This window comes from Hipposideros armiger, unplaced genomic scaffold (genome assembly GCF_001890085.2).
Source record: "Hipposideros armiger isolate ML-2016 unplaced genomic scaffold, ASM189008v1 scaffold_106, whole genome shotgun sequence".
Taxonomy (NCBI): domain Eukaryota; kingdom Metazoa; phylum Chordata; class Mammalia; order Chiroptera; family Hipposideridae; genus Hipposideros; species Hipposideros armiger.
Window position 1 is genome coordinate 997344 of NW_017731456.1, and position 26032 is coordinate 1023375.

General features: G+C 40.8%; 2 protein-coding genes across 10 annotated transcripts in view; both read left to right on the top strand.

Moving 5' to 3' along the window:
* DNAJC6 (DnaJ heat shock protein family (Hsp40) member C6) overlaps positions 1-9634 on the top strand; it is a 146915-nt gene extending 137281 nt beyond the window's left edge. For all 9 annotated transcript variants that reach the window (XM_019646724.1, XM_019646722.1, XM_019646726.1 and 6 more), the window contains exons 16-19: positions 2404-2667; positions 4915-5057; positions 6641-6817; positions 7454-9634. In XM_019646724.1, the coding sequence (XP_019502269.1) occupies positions 2404-2667; positions 4915-5057; positions 6641-6817; positions 7454-7555 (686 nt within the window). In that variant the 3' untranslated portion in view covers positions 7556-9634. The remainder of the gene's footprint in view (positions 1-2403; positions 2668-4914; positions 5058-6640; positions 6818-7453) is intronic.
* A 3303-nt stretch (positions 9635-12937) lies between these two features.
* Positions 12938-25684, top strand: LEPROT (leptin receptor overlapping transcript). Its single transcript, XM_019646759.1, has 4 exons — positions 12938-13037; positions 18061-18136; positions 20925-21111; positions 23914-25684. The coding sequence occupies exons 1-4, from the start codon at positions 13022-13024 to the stop codon at positions 24028-24030; spliced, it is 396 nt and encodes a 131-aa protein (XP_019502304.1). The 5' UTR covers positions 12938-13021; the 3' UTR covers positions 24031-25684.
* The last annotated feature ends 348 nt before the right edge of the window (positions 25685-26032 follow it).

Consider the following 26032-nt stretch of genomic DNA (forward strand, 5'->3'; position numbering starts at 1 on the left):
AAGCATCCCCTGGCGATTCTAATGCACAGCCAAGGCTGTTAACCATGCTTTTAATGAGGTTAGCAGTGGCCTCTGGGTTTCCCTGCTTCTTTGTGTTTTTGTCAGTTCTCTGCCTCAGCAGCATTAAAAGTTAGAATTGCTGAACATGGGTAGAAAATATTCTGGAAGGGTAGACTTCAGAAAGTTTTACAATGTTGATCAGCCCCTTGAGAGCAGGGTCAGCTCCTGCTTTTTCACCATTGTGTCTGTTACCTGGGATGTAGAAGATGCTCAGTAGTATTTTATAAATGACAATCTATTGGGAATCTGGAGGGTGGTTTGGTTTGTTGTTTTTTTTGTTTTCTTAGGCTTTCCCATATTCACTGAATTTTAAAATAATAGATATATACCAGGGGTGCTAAAAAAATGTATACACATGACTTACATTCATCTTTTGTTATCAGTATATATTATTACAATTTTAATACAGTTTTTTCCTTTCTTAAAATGTGTATATGTTATTTTGGCACCGTGTGTGTGTGTGTGTGTGTGTGTGTGTGTTTGTGTGTGTGTGTGTGTTTGTGTGTGTGTGTGTGTGTGTGTGTGTGTTCATTTTCACAAGGAAAATAATAAGCATCCTTAAAATATAAAATGAAACCCCAGTGTGGAATGAATACCCAGCCTAAGGTATATGCGGATGTGCTGTTAGCAGGTGGACCCACAGGCTCATGAAGTGAGGCTCCATGCTCCGAGTTACAGATCAACGGCGGGCATTGCCAAGCTTCAGACCACAAGCCTGGGCATTACCTTCTGCTATTACCAAGTACTTATTGAGCCTTTATGATGTACCAGTGTGTCCTGGGCACTGCTGGGCATATGAACTTGCCTTATTTTATAATCTATAATGCCTCTTAATTTGTTTCACTCAGGGTTTGTGAAGCACTTTTGTACAGCCATTGTGTCCTTACAGTGTGCTGGTGATGGAGATGTAGTCCTGATTTCACAGATCAGGGAGCTGAGGCTCGAGGAGGTGAAGTTTTTCACTGAGCTTCAAAAGTGCAGGGATTCTCTATAGACAGTTTTCAGCTGTATATTCCAGTGCCCAGCACAGCATCCTGATGAGCGTGTGAATGAAAGAGAGAGCTGCGGCTCAAACTCGATTGACTCCAAGTCCAGTGGCCATAACAGCTTTCTCAGTGGGGAAGGAAGGAGGAATCCCAGGTCAGAATAGAGGGAAAGTATCTATAGAAAGAAGAGACAGTAAAGAAGGGATGAGTTGTCGTGAAAAGCTCAGAGATTTGGGGAGGAAGTATGGATTATGGGTGCAGGAAATCAACATGACATTTGGAGGTGGCACGCCTGTGGTCAATTCCTGGCTCCATTAACGAGCTCTGTGATCAGGAACATGTCGGTAAACATCTCTGTGCCCTGATTTTCTTATCTTTAATGTGGGGCCAGTAATACTTCCTACCTCCAAAGAGTGTTGTGTAGATTGACGGCAGTAATATACATAAACCTAATCTTGTAAACTCTAAAGAGCTATATAAATGTTAGTTATTTTATAATCACTGTTTCTTTGGGTTTGTGCAAGAAAGGATCCCTGGAGATCATGATATTTCAGTTTCTCTTTTTACCTCTTTAAACACAAGCCATAACTGGTCTTCATGTTTTGGAAACACCCCAGCATGTATACAGTGAGTCCTTAAAAGTTAGGAGATTATGGAATCAGGATTGGACTTAAATTCCTGGCACAAAGTAATGTTACTTTTTAAAGCGTGAATTCGATCCTCTGCCCTATTCAAAGTTGTCAGAATACTGGCTGTGTTTACTCTCCTGTAGTGAAATGTACGTAATATGAAATGGAAACCTACTTGTGAAATTTCAAAACATCTCTGTTTTCTCTTGAGTAATAACCATGCTTGTACTTATAACAAACAATGATTAATCCTGATCATTGAAGTGTAGGTAGCACCTTAATGAGTGGATATATTTTGTTTTTTCCTTCTTCTTGTCATTTGGTAGTTTTGACTCCAGTGAAGAAATAGCATCTGCTTAGAAGGTGGCAAGGAGGAGACGGATGGCACAGTGGGAAGAGCCAGGGCTCTTCTGGCTTGGAGAGCCAGAAGACCTGGATTCAAGGCCCCGTTTTGTCACTTGCTGTGTGACTTTGAGAAAATCACTTAACTGCTCTGAGCTGCAGTTTGTTCATATAAAGAAAAGATGGGGTTATTAATACATACCTAACAGTGTCATTGTGGGGATTCAAAGAAATCTATACCTGAAATTTCTTTCATTATTGGGAAGGTTGATTGTGCTATCAGTCAAGGCAATTTTCACTAACGTCATTGCAAACAGGAACTGGGACACAAGAGTGAGAGGTTACTCAAAACAGCATTTACCTTCTTTCTCCCCTTTTCTCTGTAGGTAGTTCTTCATTTGCCAGCAAACCCACCACACCAACTGGACTGGGCGGAGGATTTCCACCTCTCAGCTCACCACAGAAAGCTTCTCCCCAGCCTATGGGTGGAGGGTGGCAGCAGGGAGCTGGCTACAACTGGCAGCAGACACAGTCGAAGCCACAGCCTAGCATGCCACACTCCTCTCCCCAGAACCGACCCAACTACAACGTGAGCTTCTCAGCCATGCCTGGGGGCCAGAGTGAGCGTGGGAAAGGATCAACTAATTTGGGTAAGGATGATGGTATGGAGCCCTGCTGTTGGATGGCCTGTGTTGTCATACTGCCTATATGTATGTATGTCTGCAGGAGACAGGAAACAATTCCAGTAGTTTCTGAGGCAATGTTATAGCTGTAGAGACACAGCATGATCACTGCCGCCAACTGCCTAGAGCACCTGGGTTTACCAGACTCTTCACACTTATCATATCATTTTCCGACTATTGGCTCACTTGTCTGTCTGTCTCCACACTAAGACCAGATGGAGGCCAGGGACTGTGTCTTTTTTTGCCATGTTATCTTAGGCACATAGTATAGTGCTTGGCGCGTCATAGGAACTAAATGAATATTGAGCGGATGTGAGTGGAGGGTGGTTGGATCTTCAAGCTGGCATCCCTTTGGAAAAGTGGGTAGAAGAAAAAGGTTGGGAACCTCTTAAGCACTGTGTTCACATTTGTGCATGGCTCCTGAGTAGAGGAGTGAGTATGTCTTGGACATTTGGTCTTTTTATGCTCTGGTTAGTGATGTCCCTGAGATCATTGGGTTTCCTGTGATGGTTATTCCTCTCTTCTGAGAAGGAAGTTAAAAGAACACAAAATGGGCCAACAGCTCGGGTTGGAGGATCCTCTGGATGGCATTCTTTTCTTTTTTTTTTTAATGGGATTCTTGATGAGTAAAAAAGAATATGTTCTTCCTAGCAGGGATGGTTAAATTTGAATTTGTTAAAAGACCTGTTATGATATAGCTAACATTCCACTGATTTGATCATACCCAAGAATGAAATGTATAGGGACATGATGAGGAGACAGGCCTTTCTCTCAATGGAATATGGAAAAGAAAATTGTTCTGCACTTTGTAGTAGCAATAACTAACATTTATTGAGCATTCACTTTATACCGGGGCTATTCTGAGCAGTTTTTATGTATTATTTCACATATTCTTCAAAATCAACCCCATGTTGTAGACGAAGAACCTATGACAGAGATGGATAAAGTAATGTCCTAAATTCATACAGCTTGTAAGTGACAGAGCCAAGATTTGAACCCAGGCAACCAGGCTCCAGAACCCTTGCTCTTCACCAGCACAAGTGCCTTCTGGCCATGACCAGTGCCTTCTCACAATACTAACATGCTAGGGATTGTTTTGTTTGGAACATGTAACATCATGTTTGTTCTTCTGCTAGCAGCGGATATTCCTTGGACAATTCCATAGAATCTTGTGGCTTCCATTCCAGTTTTATTTTGAGTAGGTGTGGGGTGTCTTCAATCAGCAGATATTTACGGAGCACCTTCAGTGTAGAATACATGGGGGATACAGCAGTGAACAAGGTAGATAAAACCACTCATCTCAGAGCACTTACGTTTTAGTGTGTACGTGTGCCAGTGTGTGCACACAGTACCTTCCAGTATAGAGATGACAAATGGGTTTCAATTCAGACATCAATTCTGGTTGATGGGCATTGACAGTATGGACTGGTGTGTTGTGGTTTTGTTTTAATTTAACAGACATATAAATAGCCAGGTACTGTTCTAAGCCCTTTGAAATGTTAACATCAATTCTCACAACAACCCTATGAGGTAAATAGTATTGTTAACACTGTCCCCATTGTACAGATGAGGTGACCCAAGCATGGAGATGATAAGTAACTTGCCCGAGTTCATATTGCTAATAATGGCAGAGCTGGAATTCAAACCCGGGGAGTCTGTCTCTGGAGTCTCTGCTGTTCGCCACAAGGCTAGGCTGCTTCTCCAAATAGGCTGAGAAAAATTGTGAGGCCACAGCCAGACTTGGAGAAAAAACCACTAGGATGGACTAAAACTGTCAGCTGAGTGTAGGAAGCAAAGCGAGGGCACGCATGGATTTCAAGTACCAAAGCTCAGCCTTAGTCCCATCACTGATACTAACTAGTTGTATGACTGGGGCAAAGGGTGGGGGACAATCATGAGTGTCCTCATCTATAAATAGATGGTAGAGTGGAAATGGAATTATGGAATTAGATTTAGTCTAATGATCTAACCTCAAGTCCTAGCTTTGCCATGGACATGGTGTATGACCCTGGACAGATCTCTTAAGTTCTCCAGACTTCATTTTTCTCATCTATAAAACACGCATGACAGTCTCAGACCCACATGGTAAGTGTGAGGATTAAGGAGATTCATGCATGTGAAAGCGCCTTGAAGATTGTAAGTATTACGAGACAATGGTATGCTATTATGTTTAAGAGTCAAAACTATATTGAGTTTTAAAAAATTATATTGCAGAAGGGAAACAAAAAGCAGCTGACTTTGAAGATCTACTTTCTGGTCAAGGTTTCAATGCACACAAAGACAAAAAGGGGCCTCGAACAATAGCTGAGATGAGAAAGGAAGAAATGGCTAAGGAAATGGATCCTGAGAAATTAAAGGTGAGTGAGCCCCTGACTCAGTGTGATTATCCTGTATGACAAGGTCATGTGACAAGGTCATGGATCCATCCGCCTTCCTGTTCTTGGCCTCCTCACTGCTTCTCTTCACTCTTCACCAGAGCAGTTCTGCCTTTATGTGTTTTGGATCTGGACACCTAGGTAAGATTTGACTTGGGGCAAAAGAATGTTTCTCCATTGGTGTTTTTTTTAAGTGTATAAACCGGATATTCTAACTATCTTTAATCACAGATGAGGAAATGGACGTTACTTCAGAGATGAGGATGCTGTGTGGACAAGTAGACCCAGATTAGCCTAGAAACAAAAGGGAAGTTATGTTGAGGTAGTGGAAGAGTTTGTGAAGATCAAGATATTTAGCATGCTCTTCACAGATGGAAAAGTTGAACTCCTACATGACAAAATACTAAATATGCTGCCATTATAACAAACTAGAAGATGAAGATCTAACCTGTTACTGCATGAAAGCATCTTCAAAACCAGGACTGGCACAGCCGCTCAGTCTTATACATTTGGAAAAAATATAACACATTTCCAGACAGATTTGAGCATCTGTTGAGGATGTACAGATCCTTTGATACGTTTTGACTATAATAGAGGGAACTTTGTTTGTAATTGCTTTTCACTTCACACATCACAGAAGCTTTATACTCCTTCCAAAACCTGTGTGTTCTGTCGTGATAATTTTTATTCATATGGCAAACTCTGTCACTTTTCTGTAAAAGAAAGTCATGTATGTCTTTTCAACCATACTTGGTAATTTAGTTGGTACAGGGGATTTAGTTGTTTGGGAGGGTAGCCATCGTTAACTTGACTAAACCATTCATTGGACAACAAACATGCACTGAGCTCCTGTTAGGTGTTCACAGCTGATGCGTTGTTATGATCACTTCAACCTGATCACCTCATTTGTTCAAACTAGGAAGATCCAGACTATGAATAGTTTGAATGATGACTAAATGGATGAATTCATTTAATAAACCATTTTGAGCAGGTCTTTTCTGTGCCACCCAAGTTACTTGGTTCCTGAGATAACAGTGTTATCTGTATTTTCCTCAGACAGCTCTGCCTCATGGCAGGAAAGGACAAACACACAGACAGTTACAGTAAAGTGTGCCACATATTATGATAGAAATATGTTTCAGGGAGTAGCCCAGAGAAATGCGTTCTGTTTTTTCAAGGGATATTTCTTTAATGTCTGTGTGCCCTATGTCATACTAGACAGAGTCAGAGAGCAGAGACTAAAATAGACATGGCATGTGTCTCCATGGAGTTTATTATACTTTAGGAGTAAGAGAGGAAGGAATTCAAACTCTCAAAGGGGAACAAAATGAAATTCCTGAGCAGGCTTTTAAAGGATGATGAAGCGTGAATCAGAAAGAAAAGGCAGGAAGCGGAGGTGGGAAAGCATTCCATGTAGAGGGAACAGCTTGGAGTTCCCTGGGACCCCCAGGTACTTTGATGCCATTGGAGTGGGAGGGGTTTCCACAGCCCCTTCTAGATGAGAAAGCATGGAGACCTTCTAGACTCAAAAGCATTTGAACTTCTTAATCCCCCTGTGTTTGCAGATTCTGGAATGGATTGAAGGCAAAGAGAGAAACATCAGAGCACTTCTGTCCACCATGCACACGGTGCTGTGGGCTGGGGAGACCAAGTGGAAACCAGTTGGCATGGCCGACCTGGTGACACCAGAGCAGGTGAAGAAGGTGTACAGGAAGGCTGTGCTGGTGGTTCATCCAGATAAAGTGAGTATAACCTGCCCTATCGTACCGCCTGTCTGATCCTCGTTTTATTAGTTTATCAACATATATTCAAACAGCATAGTTTTAATTTGATGGTTTATTAGGCCATTTATATGATAAAATAAAGTCCATGGGCTAAAATCAAGTATTTAAACAAATAGTTATACTTTATAAAGTTGATGAAAAAAAATCAACCTATATATTACAACGGAATGGAGGCTTTGCTTACAGCGGTGTAAGATTCACCCCCAACTAATGTTTAGGGTCTCCAAGAACTTAACTATTTTTAGAAATGGGAAAATAGTAGTTTAGAAATACAATCAATGGGAGATAGGCTGTCATGAACCTTTGTCATTTGGTAGATACTTTGGAGACAGACTGAAGAAGAATCTTGCTGCCCAACAAGTTCTCCATTGTCTACTCATTGACGGATTATTACTACCATATGTGAATTTCTAGGGGGAGGGCATTCTGGGGAGGCCACAGTAATTAGGGTCACATAGATTGGGCTGTAAAAACAGAAATAGCCTAATAGAAAAAACGTTTCAATAATTTAGAGCCCACGTATTAGCTGTGGAAAAATTAATATAAATAAAATTTCGTCCATGGTATCTAATGCGTATTTTGTTTTGTCTATAGGCTACTGGGCAACCCTATGAACAATATGCAAAGATGATTTTCATGGAGCTCAATGATGCCTGGTCTGAATTTGAAAATCAAGGCCAAAAGCCCTTGTATTAATTTATGAGCTTTTCCATCTCTGCTACAGACCTGTGCTAATGCGTAGTGTGTGTCACAATTCTGAGATTTTCACAGATCAACCAAAAACTCCAGTAACATGTATCCAGTACTAAAACTGTTAAATTACTTGTGAATTAATTCCTCATTGATAAGCCGTGTAGATGTTTGTTTTCTCAAGTCCCCACCATAAAAGTTCCAAAGCAGGAGAGGAGCTTTTAGTCAGATGACCTTGCAGAGTTACAACATTCCAGCCTGGCCTTTGGGGAGCCGATGCAAAATATCATGGGGAAATGGAAAATAGAAGCCACCGAAAGCAAAACACCCATTTCATTGTCTGGGAATAGGATTAATGAGGAAAAGTTATGATAATAAAATTATATGATGGATTTTAACTAATGGTTTTTAGATTTTCTTGGAAAGATGTAATTTGAGCAACCGCTTTATATAGACTCTAGAAACACAACCACCAAATTTTTTTTTCTTTTTTAATAGAAATTTACTGTGGTTTTTAGCATAGCACTGTACACTTCTTTTGGTCAAGAGGACAAGAGGACTTGCACAAGAACTTGCACAAGAACTTGAATTGTGAAAGCAATTATACTGCAATACAGTGATTACCACCAATTCTTCCCGGATAAGCTAAAAATCAGTGAAAATGCTGGCTAAAGAAAATAGGGACTCTGAGGATGTAGAAACCTTTATTTCTGGTCAGAAAGTTGGGCTGCTACCTTCATTTCCCTTGAGAAAACTGTGGTTGCTTAATTAAAAATTCTTAATAGCATATGCTGTATGATCTGAAAGAAACTTCTAATTTTGCCATAACGCTTAATGCCCTTCCTTTTGCTTAGCCAAGAAAACGTTCTTAGCTTGTTGTCAAGCAGTTTGGAGCATTTACAAGTTATCAGGACCAATACCTAGTATGGACCCGGTGTCCTCTAGGTTTGCGAGTGGTTTACAGTGGGGCTTATCATTTTAAAAGTTGTTGGGGATCCAAAGGACATCTGTGAAAGCAAAGCAAGAGTGAAACCTTTGCAGACCTCACACTGGTCAGTTGAGTTTTTTTGGCTGTTTCTAATTTTGAGGGGTAAGCAGTTGTTATCCTGTGACTTTAGTAGATCTCTTTTGGTGCACATACACATGTGCGTAAATATATATATATATATATATATATATATATATATATATATATATATATATATAATTTATCAGATGGGCAAAAAGATTTCCATGCTAATTTTAAAAGGTTCATGCTCAATATTGTGAAAAGCTTTCCAAAATTGTTTTTCAAAGACAATCATTTTTGTTTCTATTTTTTAATTTTCTTGTGGCAAACTGTACTGGAAAAGCAGCATGTCAAAAATGCTTTATGTTCTATAGAGAACTCTCTTTTTTTTCTTTTTTTTTGTTAAAAGGGTTCATTTTTTATTTTACCTTTTACTGACAATGTGAACTCGCAAAAAAAAATGTTCTTTTTAAATATACAGCTGTAAACTGTTCACGATAACCATAACAAACTAGGTGTTATTTATTAACGTATTATAAAATAATGTTTGATCCAGTATGTGCTTGTCTTATTTAAAATCGGAATGTGAGACATGTTGCTGTGACCTGTTTTTTCCCCTCATTCACATTTGTAGATATTGTGTGAACTACAGTATATAATGATAATACTTAAAAGGATATTATGTGAATGTCACGTGCATTTTGAAATGATAGAACTATATTAGCTTTGTATCATGTTTGGATAATTCACCAATGTTCACAGTTTAAAACATCATTAAACATTATGTAATTAGCAATGAGAAGGAATCTTACTTAACCTAAATTTGGGTTCCCCACCTCTTTCCCAGATAATTATAACTCTGGACCCCTGTTTAATCTCAAAACCCTTAACATGTGCAGACCAACAGGTTTTTGCATTTCTTTTAAATACCTGGTTGTGACAGAGCTTCTTGTTGATCAGATTCACCATTTCATTCATATTTATTGTAATATATTTTTGTTTTGTAAATATGTTACACACAACAAAATGTGATTGGTCTAAAATATTTGTAATGTATATTAAAAGGATCAAAAATATTTGTAGAAATCTAAATTATTTTGGCACTCACAGCAATATAATGACAAACTTGAATTACACCGTTCCACATGATTCACATTTAAGAACAGTTAAAGGGAAAGAATATGAAAAGCATAAAATAACATTGGTACCAAAATATAATCTGACAGGAGTTCTGGATTTAGACTCGGACCATCTTCACTGCCACCCTTGCCTCCTTGACCACACATGCTTCGATCATGCTACATGAATACTGTGTTTCAGAAGGAATCAGCATAGAAATCCTGGTCTCCTAGTTAAAATATTAATAAATTTTTCAAATCAAAGCTGCATTTTTATACTGAGGCATAGGGACTGGTCCTGGGAGTCTGGGACTTAATCGTAGAAAACATATTTTAGTTCTTTTAGGACAGAAGCAGCATGTTCATTTAGAAGCAAATGTTGCAAATCAAAATCATTTGAACCATTACTGTACTGTCTGTGTCTGCAGGAACGCTCAAGTTGGACCCTAATGCTGCTGATAAAACACCATCATTTAAGGAATGAATGCAAAAATTGAATTCCAGAAATAGCTATCACAGCAATCATTCAGTTTCTCCACTGGAAGCATCTATGGGGAATTTAGGTCAAGTAAACGGGGTTTTGTTTGTTCTAAAGCTAAACTGTGGCGTCTGGGTATAGTAGTGCAGTATTGGTTTGAGACCAAAAGACTGGGTTTGAATCTTGGTTTTTCCACTTAAGACTGTTATATTGGGCAAATTTCTTAAAGTCTCTGAGTCTTAATCTTATCACCTGTAAAACAGAGATAATTCTAACAACCCTGCAATGGAGAAATTAGGCATTGTGTTTATAAACTGCCTGTTATTAAGTGAATACTCACTAAATAAGAATTATTGTTACAGTCAGTAAGACAAAGGGTATCACTGTAGGTCAGTATTGGAGCTGAATTACATTGCTGTGGGAAGTGGAGAACATGAGTAGGAAAAGGCAAACGGTTGACTCTGATTTCTGCCTCTTTGGGCTGACAGGTCTATCTGTATAAAATGGCAGGAACTTGCATTGTAGGTTCTATAAAGGGAATGGCTATGTGAAAAGTAGTATTTGAGAGTTAGGAAGGAAAACTAACATTGGCTGAATTTAATAATGTTGCCTCAAACTTGCATTTAACTTATGCAAGGACAACCCGAGTGCAGATGTGATGTCACTGCCTGTATCTTTCATGCACGGTCCTAGGTACTATTCTATATATTTATTTTCTTATTTAATTTTCAAAAATTTCTGAGAGGCAGGTTTTGTAACTTGTACCTCAGGAAACGGAAGCATGGAGGGGGTTACCCAGAGTTGGGGCTTGAGGCTAGATCTTTTCTGTAGGACAGGGAGAGATGATAACTATATATGGTGAACTTTATTAATATTTGTTAATTCAAATATTTTGTGTATACTGTATGCAGGATACAAATATGTATATAAGGAAAAATGAAATGAGTAAGTGGATTTGATTGCCCTGTTAAATATAAGGGGCTGTTATTTCTAATTACCATGACAGTTTCTGCCTTCATGATCCATCAGATCTATTGTGGGGAACAGTACAAATGCTAAGCATCTGACTTCAAAGGCGAACTGTTTTGGGCTTGATCTCCGCTTCCCTATCACTAGCCACTGTCTGAGCCTTAGTTTTCCCATCTGTAAAATGGAGATGATAAAACCTAGTTTATAGTGTGAGAGAACTGAATGCAAGGAGAGACTATAAAAATTTATCTGAAGAAGTCGCTGCCGTTCTAGGCAGTGTGAGGACACAGCCTTAGATATCAAAGTAACACACTGATGGCCAGTCGGGGATGGGGTTCAGCTCCTAAGGCTTTACTTGCTGCTTGTGGTGACTCTCTTATTGAGGAAATGTGGAATGGGTAAGTGGAAGAACAATTTTTCAGTACAACATCTGGCAAGAGGAAAGCAGATTTTCTGAAAAGATGGTTAAAGCCTCAGGCAAGATGGCAGATTTTCTCTTTAAAATGTTTAGTAAACTGAAACAAAAGGACAGCTGGTATGGGCAGGAAACTTGTTGGAGACCAATGCTGGCTCTGCATTTTTCTGATTCTGGACGTTACCCACCTGCAAACACCTCATCTTTTTGCTTCTCACCATCTTCAGTTTCTTACTGCTAAGCTTAAGGCACTCAAACCGAGCTGTGCCTCTGAAGTAACCTCACTTTTCTCCAAAATCATTTCCTTTCTGTGGGACTGACCTCAGGTGGACATGGAAGCCTCTAACAAACCTTCATGTATGGCTTTTCAGACACTTGCTGGGTAGTTGGGAATGGAAGGGGAAACGGGCTGATTTGACCCTATAGGAAATCCTTAATTTTGGAGAAAAACAACTTCCTCATGAGAACTGCTTGGCACTACTTAGTAAGGAAGCTAAAAAAGACAGATTTTCAGTGTTTGGGTGATAGGGAGTACCCCGAGTGCTTTAGCAGGTGTTAGAAAGAATAGGAGACTCAAAACAGGGAAGGAAGTCCTCCACTATCTTGAATACATTGCAAGCAACAGAGTGCAGTAACTCTGGATTCTATGGTTCTGCACTGAGTCAGGTATCAGCAACACAATGTCTTAAGTAAGTGTACCTTCCATCTATGAGGAGACATGAGAGGAGCTAGAAAAATAAACTAAACTCACAGGTAGTTAAGCATGTGTTGAGACAATAATATGCGCAGTGTACAGTTCTGAAAAAGTAAACCAGGCCTGAAAGGCAGTGGTGGTGAGAATTTGTGCTTCTCGGGTAGGTAGGAGACCTTCGGCTCCCAACGTCCCCTTAATCATTCAGTCTCGCTGAAAATTAAGAATAAAGCAATCGAAGAGGGGCAGCACCGTACGTACTGTGGAATGGTTCTCAGCTAGAATGAGGGGTAAGTAATCGAACCTCCGCAAAAGAGCTGAGTCAATCAGGCAAGTCCTACCCTTTCTGGGCCTGTTTCTATAAAGGTCTAATGAAGTACTTGAACCAGGTGTTTTCAAGCTCTCTTCCAGACTGTCCCCCAAAAGACAAACCCCACCCACTTAAGGGAAGTACAGAATAGCCCTCGGAGGAGGGCTCAGAGCCTAGGAGATGGGATTGCAGCGCAAGTGGGTTTGCAGGGCGGGCCCAAGAAACGAGACCAGGAGGCAGGATCACAGCTCTGCGAGATGGGGGCGGAGTTATGGGCGGGCTGGGACACGGCCGTGCGTGGGGGGCGCGGATTTGGGGCCGGCAGGGGCGGGGCTCCGAGTGGAGTGGGTGGGGAAGATCAGGACTGGCAGGGGCGGGGCTCTGGGTGGCGGGGGCGGGCTCGGGACCCGCGGTACAGCCCTGGGAGGGGGCCAGGGCTGTGGCAGGAAGCCGGAAGCAGCCGCGGCCCCAGCTCGGGAGACATGGCGGGCATTAAAGGTACATCGGTGGTCCCCGGCTCGCTTGTCCTGCGGTGGGGTCGCTGTCTTCGCCCCGGGCTGAGTTTGGAGCTGCGCTTTCGGCGCGTGGGCGGCAAGCGGCCTTCCCCCAGACTCGCCACGCTTCCCGCCCCTTCAGTGGGAATGTGCTCTCCGGCTCCCTTCGCCCCTTGGGGTGCGGGTGGAAGGATGTTTGGGGAACCTGTTTTTTTTTTTTTTCGCAAGGCCGCTGGCCTTCACACTCGCCTGGCACTCTGGGATCCTCCAGGCGGAGCCCTCTGCAGGGTCGGTGCCTGCTTGGGAGACCTGGGCCAGCCCTCGGAGCATCATCTCCTCGGCTCCTCCTCAATTCCTCGGAGAATTCTCCCCACCCCCCGCCACACCTCTTGCCGAGTTTTTAACGAGGTTTCCACTTCCTGACATGCCCTTCCTAAGGCCTCTCCTGTCTTTTCCTGCCTCTCCGCAGTTTCCCAGTTCTTCCAGAGAAGCCATTGTCTCCAGTGTTCTCGCGTTGGGGCACTTACTCCTGTTGTTCCTGATGATTTTTCCAGTTGGGCAGAGTTGACTGCAGTCGAGTGTCAAAAGAAAGCGCCCAGAAATGCTGTTATTTATCATAACTGTGGAGGGTAGATTAGGTGGAATTTTATCGCTACTTTCATGTATGGACAGACAAGTGGTGTTTTTTGCAGTTATGTATTTTTGAATGGTGCAGTTGGTATAAAGGGCCAGGAACACCACTTCCCTTATCTGTATGCATTTAGAGGAGTGGGGAATGGCATTGGTGGGAGAGGTTATTGGAAGGCTTCCTGTTATTTGGGGAAGAAGCCATTAGATTTCTAATCTTTTGAAAAGAGTAGCATAACTTGTGTCTATCCTCTTTAAAAGGTGCCTGTCCTCCTTGAAATTTGTACTCAAAGATCCTCCTTCCCCAGTTAACCTGCTGTAAACATGTATACAGTATATTTGCAGGCATGCATGCATGCTTTTACTGTGAAATTTATTGAGTGTGTGAGCTGTTAGCCACAGACACATTTTATCATTATTTCCAGCTGACTTTTATATTCAACATTAGTAAACATGATTGACTGGGACTGTGACCAGTGTGTAATATAGCCATTTGAAGCCAATGCAGAAAACAGCTGACAAGTCGGATCCCAGTATTCTGTTTAGCCATGCCCAGAAACTATGAAATAATAATGTTTATGTGTAAATGTGTTAGAAATTGTGGTGTAGTAAAAAGCAAGCTAGGCTATGAAGTAGAAAAGAACTAAGGGAAAGAAGTATTTTGCAGATAATTCAATTCAACTTTTATTGAGGGACTACTATATGCCTGAGACTTGGGATAAACATAAATGAGAAGTTATTGCTGGGGGACAGAGTTAGAAATAATTACTATTTAAGAAGTTGTGCTCAGATACAGCGAAAGCACAAAGATGGTGTGGGTTGAATTGTGTCCCCCAAATAGATATGTTCTAATTCCCCAGTACATGTCAATGTGACCTTATCTGAAAATAGGGTCTTTGCAGATGTAATCAAGTTAAGATGATACTGAATTAGAATGGACCCTAACCCAGTGACTAGTGTCCTTATGAGAAAAGGGAAATTTGGACATGGAGACATATAAGGAGAACATATAAAGACAGAGGCTTAAAGTACAATGTTGTCGCTGCAAGCCAAGGAGCACCAGAGATTGCCAGCAACCACCCGCGGTTAGGAAGAGGAAAGGAAGGAATTTTTTCCTTAGAGTCTTCAGAGGGAGCATGGCCTTGCCAACACCTTGATTTCAGACATCAAACCTCTAGAACTGGGAGAAAATACATTTCTGTTGTTCTAAGCCACCCAGTTGGTGGTACATTGTTAATAGCAGCCCTAATAACTTAATACAGATGGGATCACTTACCCCCATCCCAGAAAGGAAGAGGATCATTTCTACACAAGAGGCAATCCTTGAATTGAAGCTGAAAGGATCAATAAGGCTTCACCTAGCAAAGGATGGGGGGAGGGCAGACTTTAATCCAAATGGAGAGACAAGCGTGTAACATAGGGCAGGGGGCATGAAAGAGCACACCTTGTCCTCTCCAGGAGTGTAAGCTATGTTAATAAGACTGAAACAGTGGGAGAGTGTCGAGGTTTGCCATCGGAAAGGCATGGAGGCTCAGACTGCGGTGCATCTCAAGTGTCAGAACAATTCGTAGGCTGTGAAAAGCAACTGCAAAGCAATGACACCGATACCAGCTTTATATATTTGAGAGATCACGGTCTACCGTGTGGAAGAGGGTGGGCTGGAAGATTTGAATAGAGGCAGGCATTGAGATGATAAGGGCCTTGCACTAGGGCAGTAGCAGAGGGTTGAAGAGAAGAGGGTGGGTGCCTTAGTCCTTGGAAGCTTAAACAATAATTTATCAGTTCTGGAGATTGGGAAGTCCAAGGTACCAGCAGATTCAATGTCTGTTGAGGACTTACTTCCAGGTTTATAGATGACCATCTTCCTGTATCATTAATGGTGGAAGGGGTGAGGGAGCTCTCTGGGGTCTCTTATAATGGCACTAATTCCATTCATGAAGGCTCTGCCCTCATGACCTAATTACCTCCCAAAAGCGTAATACCATCCCATTGGGCATTAGAATTTAACATGAATCTTGTGGGGACACAAGCTTCCAGTCTAGAGCAGTGAGGTCTGGGAGATTGAGCTACCTTGACTTGCTGATTTTCTGGAAGGCAGAGCACAATGATCGTATTGGTATTTCATGGTAGAACTGTCAAAGGGAAGAAGTGTGTGTTTAGGAGGAAAAGTTGGGGATGTTTTACACGTGTTGAATTTGAGGTCCTTGTTGGCTACTCAGGCGGAGAAGTCCAGATTGGAGCTGGAGGTGCAGCACCGATGTGGCGGGGCCCTTGTGGTCCTGGGGAGCTGCGGGTTGGACGCAGTGTCTCAGCAAGCGTGTAGAGTAAAAAGAGATGAAGCTGAATTCCTGGTCAGCTCCAACTTAGATGGTAGAGGATGCGATTTCTGAAAAAGGCAAAAAAGGACTAAAAAGAATTGACTGGAGACACAGTTGTGATCCTTGAGAGACTGCTGTTACAGACCAGAAAGAAGAGGTCTGTGGTTCTTAGCTTTGAAAGGTGTCCTGGAGGAGGGAGTAATGCAAATGGTCAGGCACAGGGAAGGGACAAAGCCAACTAGGAAGAGATCCTCTGTACTGAAATAATATTAAAAACTTAACTTCGTACATTTTTCTTTAAAAAATGACATATGCTAAATGAAAAAAATATATAAATTATAATTGCCAATCTTTCCTTCTCCCCTAATATCTGCAAACTTCCAGATGTTTTTAAAAAGTCACTTGACATCTTCCTGTAAAACAGTACCCCCAAATCTCCTCTTAATGTAAAAGGAAGCAATGAAAATGCTAATTAGTTTAATGAGTGGCTAATTTTGAGTGTTACGATTTTTTCAGAAGGAAATTTGGCTAATATAGTGTCCTATGCTTCTGATTTATGCCTTTGTCAAAGAACATTGTGAAAATGAGCAGATACCTACATAGATGAACATTTACTTATTAAGCCCCTCCTTTTGCCAAACACTTTACATAGATTATCTCATTTAAGTCCCATAAGCTACCTCATAAGGTGGCACCATTATTCCCATTTTACAGGTGAGAAATCAGATATAAAGAGGTTCAAAATCTACCCAAGGTCACACAACCAGTCATGGCAGAGAACGTTTGAACCCATGTTGGTGACCCAGAGCTCAAGATTTTTTAACAACGCTGATATTCTGTTTCTCACTTAGCAGCATGAGAACAGACGTGTTCCTATCCCCTCAGAAATTAGTGTCCTACAGATGCTAGGAATAAATATTTTATTCAGTAATTGAGAATGATTTTCTGTGAAGACAGTTTGCAAATACTTGAAGTATTGTGGTTTGGGGAGGCAAAATGATCAAGGGTATATATTACAGGGAGGCAGTTTTGCATATAATTTAAGGAAAGAGGGTTTTCAGTATTTAGAAACTGTCAGAATGAAATGACCTGCCTCAGGCAGTAGTGAGTTTCCCTTCACTGGAGTTGTGTAGACTGGCTGGCTGGCCTCTTAGGACAAATATAGGGAGAATTCATACATGAGATAGGGGTTGGGTACTGGAAATGCTTGAGACCTTTCTCCACCTAAAAATTTCAAAGTGGTGGACATTAGCAATGATTTGCTAACCAAATGTAACATCAACTAATAAAATAAGTAAATTACTACGTTTGCTTAAATTTGGGATCTTTTATTCTTTTAATTAAAATTTTTATTGAGATAAAGTTCACATACCATGAGATTAACCTTTTATAGTATTAAAGTCTGTGGTTTTTATTTTATTTTCTTTTTTATTTTCTAGTTTTTTAAAGATTTTATTGGGGAATTGGGGGAGGGGAACAGCATTGGGGAATCGGGGAAGGGGAACAGACAAGTTGCTGTCCTTTTGTTCTTCAGTCTAGTTGTGGAGGATGTCGGTCGCTTCACTGGACCATGTTGGTATTATTATTGCACTCTTCCCAGGTGAGGCAGTTGCTCACCGGCCATTGGATGGCCTCTCATGGCAGCTCACAAAAGCTCACACCGGCTGCCGGCTGCTCACACTGGCTGCTGACCGCTTACGCTGGTTGCCAGCCACTCGTGGTAGCTCACAGCAGCCCACTGCAGCAGGAGCTGCAGCCTACGCTGTAGCCGGCAGCTCAGCTCCAGGTCGAGCTGTTGTTCACCATCTTAGCTGTAGAGGGCGCAGCGTCACTGGCCCACATGTGGGATCCGAACCAGGGTCCTGTTCAACTCTTAACCAGCGCACCACTCGGCCGGCCCTGTGGTTTTTAGTATATTCACAAAATTGTGCAACCATCACTACTATCTAATTCCAGAACATTTCATTACCTCTAAGAGAAACTCTATACCCATTAGTAGTCATTCTCCATTCCTTTCCTCCTTCCCCAGCCCCTAGCAACCACTGATCTGGAACCTGTAACTCTTGGTTTTATTTTTCACAGCTCTTGTGTTATTATCCTTCAGTGGGGCTATTGGACTGACTTTTCTTATGCTGGGATGTGCCTTGGAGGATTATGGGTAAGTTTTTTCAAAAAAACTATTCTTTTTTTGTGTCTTTGGCACTATTTTTTTTGGTGTGTTTGTGTGTGTCATGGGTGTAAAAAGGTTTGGTTAATTTAACACTAAACTCTAACCAATGATTTAGAGAAGCCCAAATTATGAACCTAATCCCTTCATTTGTCAGCTGTACTTGTACAGAGAAAAGCTCTTTTTAAAATTGATGTATTCATTTAATAAGCATTTATTGAACACCTACTCTGGATCAGCTGAAAATACAAGAATGAAGAGACATAGTGTTATCCTCCAGGAGCTCAGAGTTCTAGCTGTGAGCCCTACTAACAATCCAGTTAGTAGGATGACAGCTGTAGTGGAGGTATGTGAAAAGTACAGTGAGAGCATCGAGAAAGTGCATCAGAATTTCCCTGGGAGAGCTGGGGAAGGCTGCATAGAAGAAGCTGTCTTTAAGCTGAGACTTGGTGGATAAATAAGAATTTATCAGGCTGATGAGTTGGGGAGGGCATTTCAGGCAGAAGGAACATTCAACAAATTTCTTTAATTTTAATGCCATCTGGAGGTAGAAAATTATCTCACATTTATAATGTACATATATAGACACACATAGACAGATACAAACAGAAACCTTTTGATCATGAGAAAAACTCACTAGTTTACAAAAGAACAGTTGAATCCAATTTTTGTTTCGGAGGCATTTACAATTTATATTATCAATGTAAGAAATGTCCAAACCTTAGAGAATTTTTATGAGTTTATTTGAGCCCAAACTGATGACAGTTGCCGGGAAGCAAGATCTCAGATGCTTTGGAGAATGACAATTTTGCAGTTTCTTTTATGCATTTGAAATTAAGGAGGGAATATAAGGAAGATTACATGAAGGTGGGAGAAAGCAAGCTATAGGATAGTTAACAAGATTATGTGCTCCCTTGAGAGTGGTTATTCTTCCAAGGAGCCTAGAAAAGATTACTCTGGCATTTCAGATGTGTGTTAACCTTGATGCACAAGAACAATGGACAGGGCTTGCATTGCAACTTTTTACTAAAGAAGTTATAAGCCTGAGGTGTGACTGACTGCCCACCATGACCTGCCCAGGTAGGAATTTATGATCAGATCACCCTATGAGGTTACTTTCGGTCACTGAACTTGTACTGTGTTGCCCACAGTGGCTTACTGTGAAATGGAACATAGTCTCTTAGATTTTCTTCAGAAACTTAACTGTACTCTAGGAAGAATTATGAGCTCTTGGCTGTGGGTATGTCAGGTAACAGCGGAGTCTATTCCAGACCTCTTCTCCAATCTGTATCTGTTTCCTTGCTGGTCCAATAAGGGCTTTGAGCTACAGAATCTCTAAAAGCCCCTTCCAACAATATTGTTTGGTGATTCTTGAAATACACTGAAATTCCTCTAGTTTAAAATTAAGAGCCCAAACTCGGTGTTTTTGTCCTGAGTCTCTTCATGATGGGCACTTCCCTGTCTTGCTTTTTGGTTAACCTTCCTGCCCTCCTAGATCTGTGCTGAAATGAGAAGCTTTCATTACGGTGTGGCTTCACCTCAACTCCTGCTCAGAGGGTCTGGCTATCTGGTGGATCTGTGTTATCAAGGCACTGGGGTGTTATGCATTATTGTGTGTATATATAAAAATGGGTAGAGACTATGCCTTTTTCCTCCTCTCAGGAAATAAAGCATAATAAATGTCTAACTGATGGAGAAGAATATTTTTAAAGCCTTTATAGAGAAAATAACTGGAAAGCAGATGACAGTTTTTAACAAATACAAAACATTGAAATTTGAGAAGAAAATAGCTTTTTTTGCATTATAGAATTATTGTGATCCCTTATAATAAAGATTAGAGTGTATCTAAAGTTTTCACTAATAAGTATATTTATTTTCATGTCTTCCAAACTTAAAATCTATTTATTATTTTGTTCATTCAATAAATGTTAATGAAGCACCTCATTCTAGGCCCTGGAGATACATGGTGATTGATTAAGACAGATGAGATCCCTGTTCTCATAAACAAGAAAATATCAGATGTGAATAGGTGCTGTACAGAAATTTCAGACGGTGGTATGCTCAAGGGTGATTTGAGGCATTTAAAATGGATGGTCAGGATAAACTATTCTTAGGAGGAGACCTCTCAGTTTATATTGTGTGATAAGGAGGAGCCAGACAATAAGAAGATCAGGGGGTGGAGCATTCTAAGCAGAGGGCGTGGCTAATGCAAATACTCTAAGGCAGGGATGGGCTAAGAGTGTTTAAGGAACAGAAAGAAGGCTGATGTGACTACAGATTAAGTGAATGCAGGAAAAACGGCACAACATGAAGGAAATAAATTGAGCAGATCATGTAAGACTTTGTGGGCCGGGACAAGGAACCTGGGTTTTATTCTAATCCATTGAAAGGTTTCCAACATCAGACACGAAAAACATCTTTATTGAATTAGCATGTGCAGCGCACTGTCCTGTGTTCTATAGGGAAAGCGGAGATGTCTAAGTTAAGCTTCTGTCCTTAAATTACAGCTCAGTAATAATAAGAAATAAATATTCTAGATTATACATTGTGTAGTTGTTTCTGACCACAGTGTCAACTATCTACCTCTCAATGGACTGGTCATTTTTAATTATCATTACTTCTTATGTGTTCCTGGTAGAAGTCATCATATGTGCTAGTATTGACAGTTGAATCAATAGCTTTTTTTGACCTAGACATTTTAAATAACATTAACTTTAAAACAGTAGAACGTCCTAACTGTAACTTTTCTTTTTGCATTTCTTCTGGACCCAACCGACAGCGTTTACTGGCCCTTGTTCGTCTTGATATTTCACGCCATCTCTCCCATTCCCTATTTCATTGCCAAAAGAGCAACCTATGACTCTGATGCGACGAGCAGTGCCTGTCGGGAACTGGCATATTTTTTCACCACTGGAATTGTTGTTTCTGCCTTTGGATTTCCTGTTATTCTTGCTCGTGTGGCTGTGGTAAGTTTTGTTCCTTGATTGCAGCGGTTCTCAACCTGTGGGTCGCGACCCCTTTGGGGGTCGAACGACCCTTTCACAGGGGTCGCCGGGTACTCGTATGTGGGCGTATCTGCATGTGGGTCTGGAGACGGGTAGAGGAGCGGTGTCTCGGTTCCTAAGACCATCGAAAATATGTGTTTTCCGATGGTCTTAGGCGACCCCTGTGAAAGGTTGAGAACCGCTGCTCTATTGTTTTGCCCAGTTCTTGCTGTGTTTCCTTCAGAGGCCTGTGTCTGGAACTACAGTTTCATTTTCATTTCTCAGACTTAGTACTCACATCAGAGGGGTTTTTTTTTAGTTTCTCTAGTCCACACTTTAGGGCTGACTGTCAATATCTTGGCCATGTTTTCAGAATGCTTTCTTTGTTTCTCTGACAATGTTTAGCCAGACCAAGTGATTTCTTGTTTTTTTCTACTTTAAGCTATGTTTTTGAATTACTCTCAAATCCTTGCCTATTATCCTAGGGCAATCCACAGAGACTACAATAGCAATACTTTTCTAGTTCCAAGATGAACATCTAAGTGGGTCCTGATCACCCAGTTTCAGTGTGCATATGTGTGTGTGTTGTGGATGGGGGAGCTTCCCCCACAACACCAGTGAGCACGATCTACCCAGAGACAGCATCAGATCCCACAAGTTAAGGTCTCGGTCCCACAAGACCGCCCTCCCTTTCAGATGCCCATCGAAAGTCCAGGTTGTTACCTCTGCTTCTGACGGACTAGCTGTGGATCAGAGCTTCCCATGACCCTCTCCTTGGTTTGACTGATTTGCTCACAGAACTCACGAAACTGGTTTATGCCCTAGATCACCAGTTTATTATAAAAGGGTATGACTTAGGAACAGGCAGATGAAAGAGATACCTGTAGGGTAAGGTATGGGGAAAGGGTGCGGAGCTTCCATGTCTGCTCCAAGCACACCACTCTCCCCAAATCACCAAATTGCCCACCCAGAGTTCTCCAGATCCCATCCTTTTGGGTTTTCATGGAGGCTTCATTACATAGGCATGATTGATCAAATCACTGGCCATTGGTGACTAATTCAGTTGCCAGCCCCTCTTCCTTCCCCAAAGGCCAGGGGGTTGGGACTGAAAGTTCCAACCCGTTAATCACATGGTTGGCTTCTCTGAAACCCATCCCTCATCCTTAGGTGCTTTCCAAAAGTCACCTCATTAATATAACAAATGTAACCTTTATCATTCTTATCACTTAGGAAATTCCAAGTGTTTTAGGAGCTCTGTGCCAAAAAGGAGAGGAAGACCACAAATATATATTTCACAATAGGCATGTGTTGAGGGGCAGCTACATAACTACTGGAAGATACAGTGAATAAGATGACATCTTCATATCCAATATAAAAATTTTCCTTTTGTCTCCAAAACACAAATTCTTGGGATAGTTTATTCCATTCTTTGATGGTCACTGTCTTCATACTGTTTACTTATATTCCTCCCAATTAACAGACTGTTTCAGTTTTGTGAAACTCTTATTTGGCACATGGAATGTCAGATATGCACAAGTTTCATTTATTCATGCAGTAGATACCTTTAGAACATCTGTTATTTGTAAGACACCGGGAATAAGAGCAGATACTGTCTCTGCTCCCAAAGAGTACAGAAAGTAGCCTGATGGAAAAGTATACAATAAATGTACTACGTGTGATAATTAAAACATGATCAGAATGCCATCGGAACACCAAGAGAAATTCCAACTGGCATTTGATGTGGTTTTTAAGAAATAGGATTTTGATTAAAGTAGGGAAGGCTATTAAACGGAATGGCACCCAAGTGCGAAAATGCAAAATGTGGAATAAAGAACCAGCAGTCCTATATGATGGAGCAAAAAGGAGTAGTTGAGGTTGAGGGTAGACAGGTTGGTGACGTCTTATTAGAAGGGTTTTTAATGCCCTGCCAGTTTCAACTCTATCTAGATAATGAAGAAGCGTTGACGATTTTTGAACGCAAGATCGTCATGACCTTATTCTTCCTATGCTTCAGACTTCAGTAGTACCTTGGTTTCATTCTGGAAACAAGCTACTCGTATTGCAAGACATTGCTTGTTTACCATGTTAAAATGTATTAGAAATGTTTGCTTGTCTTGCGGAACACTCGCAAACCAAGTTACTCGCAATCCAGGGTTTTACTGTACTTCTTAAGTTTTGCTCTAAAGATTTCTATTTTCACCCTTCGATACTGCATCACATTTTGTAAAGTAACTTTCTTTGATGTTTTCTGTTGGTTAAATTAAAAGAAAAAAATGCCCACTAGAGGGTGCTCTCATCCCCTGTGAAATCATCTGCCACACCCAGAAAGCTGTTTTCATTTGCATGCAGGTTATTTTTCAAAGTCTTTGGTTTTTGGGGGGTTTTTTTTGCCTAGTAAAGAAACAAACCAATCCATAACTCTCCAATTCCTATTTTCATGAAAGAAGGCAATGTGTCCTGAACTTTCAGTACCCAATGTTGTAATTGGATCCATTATAATCTGCTGCATGTATTTTACTGAAGGCAATCATTGTCTAGTGAAAACAAGTAGAGAAATATGTCTAATGGGGAAAATGTTAAAGATGACACTAGACTTAATTAACAAGCATCACGAAATAATTAGACTAATTACTGAATAGTTCACTGTCTCCCGCCTGTTACATTAAGCCTTTTAGCAGTTTTATGTAATATTTCATTGGATGTTTCTAATGCAGAAAGTAGCAGATTGGTAAAGAGCACAATATGAAGAAAGTAAAGATTTAATTCTCTTTTCTTGTGTTTCAGATCAAGTGGGGAGCCTGTGGCCTTGTGTTGGCAGGCAATGCAGTCATTTTCCTTACAATTCAAGGTTTTTTCCTTGTGTTTGGAAGAGGAGATGATTTTAGCTGGGAGCAGTGGTAGTACTTTATTCTGATAAAATGCATTTAATTTCTTACAATTCATACTATACGTATGTGTGTGCACATGTGGCCTTTTACTATGAAATTCAATATGCTGGGTTTTGTTTTTTTATATATACCTTTATATCATGTTCATGTTAAGGAGGACTACATGAGAAAGATTATACTCCCAGCAAATAGACCACTCCATTTACTCAATTTGAATTACGTTGTTTGGCTGTTTATATAGTCATGGTGCTCTCAGAAAATATGTTAACACAATCTTGTAGACAGCTGTTCACATATGCAATGCATCTACACCTTTTGGCTGGGGATGTGCTTGTGTAGGAGCAGCTCTTGGTTCAGCTCAGGACTTCCCAAGACACACTTGTGGCCCAGAGAGACAGAGGTGGCTCCCTCTTTGTGTGGCAGACCCCTGCTGTGGTCCATAGATAGCATCAGCATCTCTGAGGAGCTTATTACAAATGCAAGATCTGAGACCCCACCCCAGACCCAGTACATTGGGATGAGATTCCCAAGTGAATCCTATGAGGAGTCATAGAGGAGTAAGCATCACATAGAGCTTCCTTTTCTTCCTCTCGGCTGAACCACTTAACTTCTCTGGGTGTTTGCTTCTCATTTGTAAAAATTGTTTCCCCTGCCATCATGCTGAGGCCTAGTTCACACTCTCTTCGGTATTTGTGAAACGTCCAACCTGTAAGGTCCAGGCTTTTCCTCATATTTCTGAAGTGTTCACATTAGGTAACAGCTGTCCTTCTCACTGTCTGAAAGGCAGTGGCTGTCTTCACAGTGCTGGGGGAACAGAATAACTCCAGAGCCCCACTGGGGTGCAGGGGAGGGAGGCTAGACTGGAACCAGTTGCTGAGACCCCAGGAACTGCTCTAGCAGAATGGAGAAGAATAGAAGGTAATTCTGCTTCATTTCCCTTTATAATCTCACTGCTGTCCCTCTCCTTCCCTGTCCGTTCCCCCTGCCCCCAGTATCTCTCTCTCTCTCTCTCCTCCCCCCCTCCCCCCAGCAGCTCTGATTAGCCCTTACTCTTTCATGACTCGGGCGTCTCCTTTCTATAGACATGGAACCAAGCAGAGGGGGAGCTGCTTAATTTTACTTATATGTTGATATGCTTGTTGTCTTTCATGTTCTGTAGGACTTTATATATATAAAAAACACTTTATGCTACTTCTAAATGAATCATTAGGAAACATGTCATGGTGGACCCTGTAATCACAGTTTTTCTAGTTCAACTTTATATCCAAGACCTGTTGAAAAAGGGAGATATGGGAAATAGAACCACTCGATCAGAATATAAGCAGTGATTTTAAAGCATTGTTAATATGGGATAACTGACATACATTCAAAAGACTGAACACTTGAAGTGTGTGATCTGAGTTATTAGTACGCTCCTTCATGTTTTAGAATGACGCTGGGACCAGGAGAAGATAAAAGAGATACCTGAAAGACAATATGCAAAGTTGTAGTTTGACCTTGTGCATGATTTTATGTTTTCAATGTTATATGTACATATAGAATTGTTAAAGTTGTTACTTCCAATATTTATATTAGACAAATTATATAGACACTTTATGATTTTAACCAGCATTTTTAATAACACTTGCACTTATTGTATTGTAATAAATTTTACTTTTAACACAAAACCAGAGTTTAATTTTAAAAGTCCTTATTCTGATGTAGGCTTACTTAAAAGATAATGAAAAAAATGAGAATTTCTTGGTGTTCTGAAATGGGCAGTTTTGAGCAATAATCTGTCCTACAATAGAATAATAGTAATAAGTTTTAAGATCCCATTTTGAATGTCTAGTTGGTTTGTAATAACTCTTCTTTTCCTAGGATGAGAATAGTGTTTAATTTATACTATCTTTTGCAAAAAAAATGTCTTTGTTGCTTATACACATTTCAAATAACCAAGGTAGCCTTAATGTGTACCCTTAAATCATTGACTCTTGATTGTATTTTCAGAATAATGTAAAGTACTTGCATATAGG

Bases quoted from the DNA above. Each gene is read 5' to 3' on its own strand.
- LEPROT (XM_019646759.1), top strand. The intron at 18,137-20,924 runs GTAAGTTTTTTC...CCCAACCGACAG, and splicing joins TGTGCCTTGGAGGATTATGG to CGTTTACTGGCCCTTGTTCG. The intron at 21,112-23,913 runs GTAAGTTTTGTT...CTTGTGTTTCAG, and splicing joins TTCTTGCTCGTGTGGCTGTG to ATCAAGTGGGGAGCCTGTGG.